This window comes from Phyllostomus hastatus, unplaced genomic scaffold, assembly GCF_019186645.2.
Source record: "Phyllostomus hastatus isolate PE091 unplaced genomic scaffold, TTU_PhHast_1.1 phas_contig_150, whole genome shotgun sequence".
NCBI classification, from domain to species: Eukaryota; Metazoa; Chordata; class Mammalia; order Chiroptera; family Phyllostomidae; genus Phyllostomus; species Phyllostomus hastatus.
Window position 1 is genome coordinate 37,217,472 of NW_025333611.1, and position 9,621 is coordinate 37,227,092.

General features: G+C 57.6%; 2 protein-coding genes across 5 annotated transcripts; both read left to right on the plus strand.

Moving 5' to 3' along the window:
• Positions 1-505: 505 nt before the first annotated feature.
• Positions 506-7,491, plus strand: F12 (coagulation factor XII). Of its 4 annotated transcripts, XM_045830231.1 has the most exons (14): positions 506-607; positions 956-1,013; positions 3,688-3,787; positions 3,942-4,012; positions 4,294-4,404; positions 4,557-4,688; positions 4,853-4,957; positions 5,102-5,267; positions 5,362-5,564; positions 5,667-5,874; positions 6,092-6,228; positions 6,322-6,471; positions 6,940-7,088; positions 7,179-7,491. In XM_045830231.1, exons 1-14 carry the CDS (start codon positions 551-553, stop codon positions 7,344-7,346), a joined length of 1,815 nt encoding a protein of 604 aa, XP_045686187.1. In that variant the 5' UTR covers positions 506-550; the 3' UTR covers positions 7,347-7,491. The 4 variants fall into 4 exon arrangements, with proteins under 4 accessions (XP_045686187.1, XP_045686185.1, XP_045686186.1 ...); XM_045830229.1 differs by having other exon boundaries at positions 5,362-5,874; XM_045830230.1 differs by having other exon boundaries at positions 5,362-5,874; positions 7,189-7,491.
• A 141-nt stretch (positions 7,492-7,632) lies between these two features.
• Positions 7,633-9,273, plus strand: PFN3 (profilin 3). The gene has a single exon (XM_045830233.1). It carries the CDS (start codon positions 8,430-8,432, stop codon positions 8,841-8,843), a length of 414 nt encoding a protein of 137 aa, XP_045686189.1. The 5' UTR covers positions 7,633-8,429; the 3' UTR covers positions 8,844-9,273.
• Positions 9,274-9,621: the final 348 nt, after the last annotated feature.

Consider the following 9,621-nt stretch of genomic DNA (forward strand, 5'->3'; position numbering starts at 1 on the left):
GAAGTGGATTTTCTCCCAGAGCCTCCAGATAACTCAGCCTTGGTCTCCCTTTTGTGAGATCCTGAGCAGAAAAACCAGTCACATAGTGCCAGACTTTCAACCTGCGTGTTTGCGAGCTAATAAATGGATATTGTTTTAAGTTGTGAAGTTTTCGGTTCACTTTCGGCACAGTAGAAAATTAATACACTTCCCAATGGATCCTAAGATCACTATCACAGGGAGCTTCTCTTGGGTCTCCTTAACCTCTCCATCCCCAATAGGACTCAGAACAAAAGAAGTCCCTCTTCCTGAGTCCAGTCCCACTATCTGGGAAAGAGGGGGGACCCCAGCTCCTCATCATCCTACCCCGACCCCCCAACTGCCAGCTCCCTGCTCTTGGGGGTCTGCTGAGGAAGTTGCTCTGACTGGCTTCCCACAAACAGCCTGTGCCCCAGCAGGCCCAGGAGGGCGGCTCGACCAATGTCAGCTTCCCAGGCCTCAGGGACCTTTGGTCAGCTCCATCGACCGGGACTCCTGGGCAGGCAGCTGAACCCACAGACGGACCGACGCCATGAGGGCTCTGCTGCTCCTGGGGTGCCTGCTGCTGAGCCTGGAGTCGGTGCTTTCGGTGAGGGCTGTGGGCACTGGGGGCACTGTACTGGGGTGGCCCCAGGGGTCCCTATCACAGCCTGGGCAGCGGCCCATGTCCTGTTGGTCCAGGTGACCTGTGTGGAAGGGTGAGGGCAGCCCAGGAGGCCCAGGCAGGGAGAGAAACGCCAGAGCCTGTGGATCCGAGGGCCCAGCCTGCGTTGCTGGAGGAGAGGGTCCTTGAGGAGGGAGGAGGAAGAAGGGGTCTGGGTCTTTTGAGGAAATCTCTGCCTTCTGGGCTGTGAGAAGAAGCTGGGGACCTGCATGGGCCCAGGGGCGGGCTACGACTTTCTGGGCAAACTCCCTGCCCTCTTCCCTCCTCCTGTAGCCTCCACCTTGGAAGGCCCCCAAGGTGCGTGAGCGCACAGCAGATGAACACGCAGTGGGTAAGTATCCCGGCCCTGCCCCCTAAGATGCCCTTGGGTGGGAATAAGTAGGGGCGGGGTGCCAGTGGTCAGTCTCAGGCTCTTGGAGCCAGGGGCAGGAACCTGGACACAGCTGTCACCCTTGTCCCCAGAGTCACCTGGCTGGCGTTCAGACTTGAGCACCTGCTGTGTGCCAGGCCTACGCTGATGGGCACTGGGACCCAGAGGGCTAGTGAGCTGTGTGCTCCTTGAAGGCAGGGCTTGGGCTGTTCCCAAGGGCCCACTCCAGCACCTGCCAGTTTTCCTCGGTTTCCCCAGCCTCCCCATGCTTTTCCCATCCTCAATATGTCTCACAGGCATCGGTCATGCCACACGGAGGCCAGAGTCCTTGATAGACAAGGAGAGATCAAAAGCAGGGTGCTGGAGTCCAAATGCCTCTCCAAACTTGTTTGTCCAACTGTAAGAGCAGGCTGGTTAGAGGAAACACCTCAGGGTGTAGAGAAGGAGAAATGACTCCTAAACCCCTGTTAAAGCACTCAGCTCATTGTCAGGTGCATGGTCAGTGCTTAAACTATGTTCGTTTTTCTAATTCAGCTCCCTTGTAGGTGAGGATGTCTGCCATCTCCCCTGTCCCCAAACCCTACCGTAGCTCCCCATTGCCTTACTTCTTCCAGGCACGAAATATTCACCTAAAGTTGTGAACTGATGGGCCCTGCCCTGGTGGGCCTGACCCCTTAGCATGGCGCTGAGGCCCAGCACGTCCGGCCCTGACTGCCTCAGCCTCCTTTCCTCATCGCTCCATACCCAGCTGAACTGCTCTCTGCCCTCTTGCCTGGTCCAGCCTAGGTGCCCTGCCCTTGCCTCATCACCTACTTAGGACGATCCTCCTCTCTGTCCATCCCATTTGCCTCTTAAAAATCCATTTTGGGCCCTGGCCAGGTAGCTCAGTTGGTTAGAGCATCGTTCTGATACACCAAGGTTGTAGGTTCAATCCTCAGTCATGGCACATACAAGAATCAACCAATGAATGCATTAATAAGTGGAATGATGAATTGATGTTTTTCTCTCTAAAATCAGTAAATTAAAAAAAATGTTAAAGTCCATCTCAGACCCCTCTCTCTTCCCTTACTGTCCTATCCCTGGTGTGGCCTTCTGCAAGTGCCTCTGTGCCTTTAATGGCAAAAATAGCAGCTAGTGCTTATTGAGCAAGTACTATGTGCCAGGCTCGGTGTTAAGGGTTTTACATGCTCTCTCACTTCCCCTTCACAATGCTCCTCTGAAATAGATACAGACATTTCTTGTTATTTGCGTTAGTCACTGTGAACACTGCATTAGCAAACCCTGAACAATTGCTCCTAGAGGAGGTAGAGACTTGGGTTCCTGTGAGTCACTGGCCACACAGTTTTCATCAACTGTCAACATAAAACCTTGTTGCATGTGTGATTCTGCTTAAAGACACCTTGCTTAATATGCACGGTCGATTCGTTAATACTGAATTCCCAGCCAACGGCATCGCGCTCCTGCCTGGACAAAACTCACCCAGGATGCTCGTCTGCTCCAGAAGGCATGTTGTGGCCCCCTCATGCACTGGACACAGCACTTTGGCACAGCAGGGGCCATTTTCAACAGCAAAAGCACAAACTGTGAACAACGTGGCACTAAATAGACCGTCAAAAGGACACTTGTTCACAGCAGGAGAGCTGGGACAAGAAGCAGTGCCACCTGGTTTGACCTCTGCTGGGAACATGGGCTTCTCTGGTGACTCAGACTCTGCGTGTCCACGAATGACGGAGAAAGCCTCTGGAGAACTGATTGGGGTTTTACAGACAAATTTTACCCTGAAGGCAGTTTTGCAAATGCTGACTCTGCAAATGAGGAGGCTGGACGGTACCATTTTTTAAATTGTAATAGCAATATATATATTTTTATTGGCAAAACTTCAGAAATGACAAAAAATTCAAAACAACAAAAAAGTCATCCATAATCCACAATCTTCCAAAAACCATTCTTGAAAACTTTGAGCATGTCCTTCTAGATTTCTTTTTGAGGTGTACTTGCAGGTCTTTGGACAAAGAAAAGACCATACTCATACTGATGTGCCATTTGTAACCTGCTGTTCTTTGTTTAAAATCATGAACACCTTTCTGTATTTATATATATTTATATATATGTATATGCATATATAATCATGTAAAATTTTTATGCGATAAAATACACAACACATAAAATTTATCATCTTAACCACTTTTAAGTGAACAATTCGGTGGCATCAAGAACCTTCATATTGTGCGACTGTCCCCCCCAGCCATTCCCAGAATTCTTCATCTTGCAAAACTGAAACTCTGTGACTCCACTATTATTGCCAGTTTCCAGGCGAGGAAACTAAGGCTCAGAGTGACCAAGTGACTTGAACATTCGACAAGTATTTATGAAGCACCTACTTTGTGGCAACCACTCTTTCAAATATGGGGGTAGGGGGTGGCAGGCTGCCAACTTGCCCAAAGTTACACAGCTCAGAAGCGCTGGAGTCCGAGTCCACTCCAGCTGGCCGACTCCAGGGCCTAATTCCTTAAGTGGGAAGCTTGAAGGCACAGTGATCTTTTCAAGGGTCTACCCTTATTCAACTAGACCCGGAGGGTGGTGCCTGGGAGACTGGGCACAGGGAATGCCTTCAGAGGGTGTGTTGTCCCTGCAGTTCTCACTGACACTGGGGAGCCCTGCCACTTCCCTTTCTGGTACCACCGGCAGCTGTACCACAGGTGTACCCGCAGGGGCCGACCTGGCCTGCGGCCTTGGTAAGACAACCCCAAAGGGGCTGGAGCAGGGGCTTGGGGAGATGGACTCTGCCTACCCTTCTACCTAAGGAACGCTGCTTGCAGACAGGAGGCTGTGATAGGGGAGGGTGGGCCAGCTGCCTGGGCAAGCAGGGAGCCCCCTCTCTTTCTCCAGGTGTGCCACTACCCCCAACTTCGAGCAGGACCAACGATGGGCATACTGCCTGGAGCCCAAGAAAGTGCAAGGTGCCACACGCAGTCTCTGGGGGGGCCCAATGTCCTCTCTTCCCCCTTGGTTATTCTCCTGAGCCTCATCAGACCCTACTCACCTGGGGTTCTGGGCCCACCTAGCCCCTTCCTCCCTCCGGAGGGAGAAGTTTGGGGAGGGAGGAGCCCCATTTTGCATATGGATAAACTAAGGTCTGGGAACAAGGTAAAAAGATAAGACAAGGAGGTTCGGGTGTGGATGTGGTTCCCAAATGCCTGACTCAGGCCCCCCCCTTCCCTGCACTGTGTCCCTTTCTCAGACGCCTGCAGCAAGCACAACCCCTGCCAGAGGGGAGGGACCTGTGTGAACAGTCCGGGGGGCCCGCACTGCCTCTGTCCCCAACGCTTCACTGGGAAGCACTGCCAAAGAGGTAAGGAGGTGCTGCAGTGGGTGTGTGTGTGTGTGGGGGGGGGTCTGGGGAGTGGGGGGAGGTAGCCCCCACCTACTGAGGAGGTCCCAGGCCCCCAGAGACCTGGCTTGGTCCCAGCCTCTCCTGAGACCATCGCCTCACTTTGTTCCCAGAGAAGTGCTTTGAGCCTCAGCTGTTCCAGTTCTTCCATCAGAATGAAATATGGCACAGGCTGGAGCCAGCGGGTGTGGCCAGATGCCAGTGCCAGGGTCCCCAAGCCCACTGCAAGCCGCTGGCCAGCCAGGGTGAGTGGATAGGTTGGAAACTGGCCAGGAGGAGAATCAAAGGTCAGAGGTTGGGAGAAGGGAAGAAAAGCTTGCAGAAGGCCAGGCGGTGTGCCTAGGTAAGGGCAAGGTCTCTCTGTGGGGTCTTTGGGCCCAGAGGGGGCTCAATGCGCTCCTTCTCCCAGTCTGCCGCAGCAACCCATGCCTCCACGGGGGCCGCTGCCTGGAGGCGGAGGGCCACCACCTGTGCAGTTGTCCCAAGGGCTATGGAGGACGCATCTGCGATGTGGGTGAGTCCTGGTCAAGTGGGAGGCAGAAGCCCCACCCCCAAGTGGGGAGGGCTCACAGAAAGGCACCTGAGTGAGGAAAGTGGCTGAGATCCGGGAGGGACACTATACCACCTGCTGGCTGCAGGGAGCCTCCCCTCTCCCCAGATCTTGAGGCCAGCTGCTATGAAGGCAGAGGGATCAGCTATCGAGGCACCGCTGGGACCACGGTCTCCAACGCACAGTGTGAGCCATGGACCTTGGACGCCACCTACCAGAACCTGACTGTAGAGCAAGCGCTGAACTGGGGACTGGGCGACCATGCCTTGTGCCGGTGCGCAGGGTGGGGCAGGGCACAGTGTCCCCCTCCTCCTCAGGACCCCCTGGCGGTCCCCACGCTCTACCAGTGTCCTCCCCGGTGGTTGCAGGAACCCGGACAATGATACCCGCCCGTGGTGTTTCGTGCGGAGAGGCGGCCGGCTGAGCTGGGAATATTGCAGCCTACCACGGTGCCGAGCCCCAGCCTCCACAAAGCCCCAGTTCCCGCCTCCGCCCCAACCCCGCCGTGAGCTCCCGGACCTCCCCCTGCCCTCGCTTGCACAAGACGAGGAGCCTCAGCTCGAGACCCCAGGTAGTTGGGAAAGGGTCAGGAAGACCAAGCAGAGGGGGCGTGGGCGAGCTATGTTCCAGCTACTCCTGGGTCTCCCTGGCCTCAGCCTGAGCTCCTCCACAGTCTCGCACGGGCCTGGGACCGAACTGGAGGGCTGCGGACAGCGGCTGCAGAAACGGCTGCCCTCACTGAGCCGCGTCGTCGGGGGACTGGTGGCGCTGCCCGGAGCGCACCCTTACATCGCCGCACTGTACTGGGGCCACAATTTCTGCGCTGGCAGCCTCATCGCCCCCTGCTGGGTGCTGACCGCGGCTCACTGCCTGCAGAACCGGCCAGTACCGCCTGCCCAGCGCCAGCTCGGGAATCGGCTTGCTTTCTCTGGGCCTAGCTTCCGCAGCGACACGCGAACCCGTGCCCTGTTCTCCCCACTTCCCCCTCCAGAGTTCCCCTGGAGGAAGCGGAAACTCAGGCTGCGGCTCGGAAACGGGGATCCTCCAGGCTGCCTGTGGCCGACTCTGAGCGCGCATCTCTTCCCACCACGCCCATAGGCCGGCGCCGGAGGAGATGACTGTGGTGCTGGGCCAGGACCGCCATAACCAGAGCTGTGAGCAGTGCCAGACGCTGGCTGTGCGCACCTACCACCTGCATGAGGCCTTCTCGCCCATCACCTATCAGCACGACCTGGGTGCGTAGGGGCGCCCCGCGGGGATCAGGGGCCTTGTGAGAAAGGCTCGGAGGCCGGTGTGAGGGGCCTCACGCTCCTCTCCGTCCGGGTTAGCGTTGCTGCGCTTGCATGAGAGCTCGGACGGCCGCTGCGCGCACTTGTCGCCTTCTGTGCGGCCCGTTTGCCTGCCGAGCAGCGCCGGCAACCCTGCGGAAACCGAGGCTGTGCTCTGCGAAGTAGCCGGCTGGGGCCACCAATTCGAGGGTAGGCAGAACCGCTGGGGCGGGAGGGAGACCTCTGGCCACCGGGGTAAGCAAGAAAAGCCCGCCGCTTGGATATCACGAGGGACAGGAGGCGCTGACCTGGTGGGTTGTGAGGGCATTCAGAGTCCTTTTTACTGCAGCCGTCCGTCCCAGGTCCTGGGATTCACTGTTGGGGGCCCCCAAGCGAATGAGGGGCACAAGGTCACACTTTCTCTTGGTTCCCACTGGGCGCCGGGCTGCAAGGCTAACTAGGACACGCCCAGCACTCTCGAGGGCTTCCAAAGCAGGGCTGCTCGCCCCGCCCACTCCCCCCCACCCCGCCACCACTGTCTCCCGCCTCAGTTTTCCGGTCCAGGAAATGGGGTTACCAGCAGCTCTCTCCCTCACGGGCTTGCTGTGAGGTCAGGTCCCCTGGCCAGGCGGGGAGCGGAGGTGGGAGGAGTCTGAGGAGAACGTTCTCTGCTTGCAGGGGCGGAGGAATACGCCAGCTTTCTGCAGGAGGCGCAGGTGCCGCTTATCCCTCCCGAGAGCTGCTCCTCTCCCAGCATGCACGGTGCAGCCTTCGTCCCCGGGATGCTCTGCGCCGGCTTCCCCGAGGGTGGCGTGGACGCGTGCCAGGTGAACCCTCTAGCCGCTTTGCGCCCAGCCCCCACCCCGGCAAGCGCAGACCCCAGGCCAAGGGCACTGAGCCTTGTGCCCTCGACCCAGGGTGACTCAGGGGGTCCACTGGTATGTGAGGAGGAGGCTGCAGAGCGCCGGCTCATCCTGCGAGGCATCGTCAGCTGGGGCTCGGGTTGTGGCGACCGCAATAAGCCGGGTGTGTACACCGACGTGGCCAACTACCTGACCTGGATCCGGGAGCACACCGCTTCCTGACCACCCAGGAACATGTCTTTTCCTCCTCGGTGATTCTGGAATGGGAGGACTGCTGGACCTGATCCTGGATGGCGAGGATTGTGCTGCAGCGCCGCCAGCCCGGCGCCAGGCGTGGCGTAAACTGTCAATAAAGTGCTTCTGGCGATGCTCGAGAGGCCCAGCTCCCTCCGCAGCCCCCAGAGACCAGGGTCTCCTGGGATCTTAGGCAAGGTTTAGACTCCTGCCCAGCTGACGTTGACCAATCCGGGCGTACTGAGTCCTGTGCACAGGTTATTCCTGGGATGAAACGTTAATATTTTCCACTTACGGAGATGTTCTCAACCTTGACTGTTCATCCGAATCATCTGGAGAGATTTTTGAACCTATGCCCAAGATCCACCTCAGATCGATTAAATCAGCACATAGCTCTAGGAATGGGGCAGGGGCACGTTTTAAAAACTCTCCAGGTGATGATTACAGGTGCAGCTGGGGTTGGGAGCCATGGTTAGAGATGCTTAACCTTCTAATAGTGGTGTGGACCCTTGGCGCCGACAGCCAACGTGGAAGTCCCCTTACTCCCACCCAACCTGCACCAGGGCCGCAGGTCTCAAAATGTGGTCGTTGCACCAGCAGCAATGGCCTCACCAGGGAACTTGTTAGAAAGGCCTTTTCGGGGGGTACATGCCCTACTGCTGAACCGGAAACTCTGAGCTGGGGCCCAGCAACCTGTATGAGAGCTTTCCAGGAGGTTCTGATGCTCCTAACATTTGGGGACCATGTTTGGGGACCAGGAGCAGAGGTCCCACTGTCCAGAGGTGGCATCTTGTTTGTTTCTGTGTTTTCACACTCGTGTGCACTGTGCTCGTGGCCATCTGCGTTGGTTTTCAAGGATTATTTTGACTCTTGGGTGATCCCCTTCCTCAGACTAAAGGTCACCTTCACCAGGTGTGAGATACAACCGCGCCCTCATTCCGCAGCTGGAGGTAGCTGCTCTGTGACATCACAGCCCTGCCCCCACACCTATCACAGTGCCACAGGTGTTTTAGGCTGGAGCAGCCCCACAACACTCAAAAGTACCAGGCGAGGGGCGTACCTGGAGCCCGAATGGGTGAGTGGAAAGGCTACATCAGTGCAGTGCTGCGAGACCAGCGCATCGACGATGTGGCCATTGTGGGCCACTCGGACAACCGTTGCGTGTGGGCATCGCGGCCTGGGGGCCTGCTGGCAGCCATCTCACCGCAGGAGGTGGGCGTGCTCACCGGGCCTGACCGTTGCACCTTTCTGCAGGCGGGCCTGAGCGTGGCCGGCCGCCGCTGCTGCGTTATCCGGGACCACCTGCAGGAGGAGGGTGATGGTGTGCTGGACGCGCGCACCAAGGGGCTGGATGGGCGCGCCCTCTGCGTGGGCCACACGCCGCGAGTGCTCCTCGTGCTCATGGGCCGTCGGGGTGTGCACGGGGGCATCCTCAACAAGACGACACATGACCTGATCAAGTGGCTGGGCACTCAGGGCACCTAGCAGTGCAGCCACGTTGGCAGTGGAACCACAATAAAGGCAGACCTGGACACGGCCCACATCCTCCCATTGTGTGGGGGAAGGGGACAGGTTGCTGAGGGGGACACTGGCTTCCCGCAAGGTGCTTGCTGAAGGTTTACCTGGTAGGGTTGGGATCCTGGGTCCAGAGGCTCCCCAGCCTCCCATGCCCTGGACCTGGCCCTTCTGTGGGTGCCCTGCAGAGGCCCCTGACTGGCTCCCCAGGCCAGAGTCAGGGGTGGGGACCTCGAAGTCTTCCCAGGGTCCTAGGGACACTACATCTGAGTAAGAGCCCTAGGGAGCAGCCTTCTCAAACCCTCTTGCTCAGGGCCGAACATGCTTTCCCACAAAATTTTCCCCACATGCTTTGGATGGATGGAGTGGTTCTGTGTGGAATGTGCATAGGTCTGCAAACAAGAGGTCGCTGGTTTGATTCCCAGTCAGAGCACATGCCTGGGTTGTGAGCCAGGTCGCTGGTTGGGGGCGTGCAAGAGGCACCCGATTGATGTTTCTCTTGCTCCCTCCCTTCCTCTTTCTCTTTAAGTACATAAAATCTTTAAGAATCTTTCCCCATGAACTGTAAAGGGAGTCTCCTCCCCACCCTAGCGCTGCTCACCCTTCCACTTGCCAGGAGAAAGCACCAGCAAGGCTTGTGAGTGAGGGACAGGGTGTGGCTGGGAGCTCAGGGATCATCCCAGGGCTTTGCATTTCCCCCATGTAGCCCTATGGAGGGGCTCGGGGGGTGGTGGCGGTGAAGGAACAC

What these genes read in the sequence shown, in the direction of transcription:
- PFN3 (XM_045830233.1), top strand. Translation starts at nt 8,430, where the DNA reads ATGGGTGAGTGGAAAGGCTACATCAGTGCAGTGCTGCGAGACCAGCGC.
- F12 (XM_045830229.1), top strand. Translation starts at nt 551, where the DNA reads ATGAGGGCTCTGCTGCTCCTGGGGTGCCTGCTGCTGAGCCTGGAGTCG. An exon ending in TGGGAAGCACTGCCAAAGAG is followed by an intron (nt 4,405 to 4,556) that starts GTAAGGAGGTGC and finishes CTTTGTTCCCAG; the next exon opens with AGAAGTGCTTTGAGCCTCAG. An exon ending in GGCGACCATGCCTTGTGCCG is followed by an intron (nt 5,268 to 5,361) that starts GTGCGCAGGGTG and finishes CGGTGGTTGCAG; the next exon opens with GAACCCGGACAATGATACCC.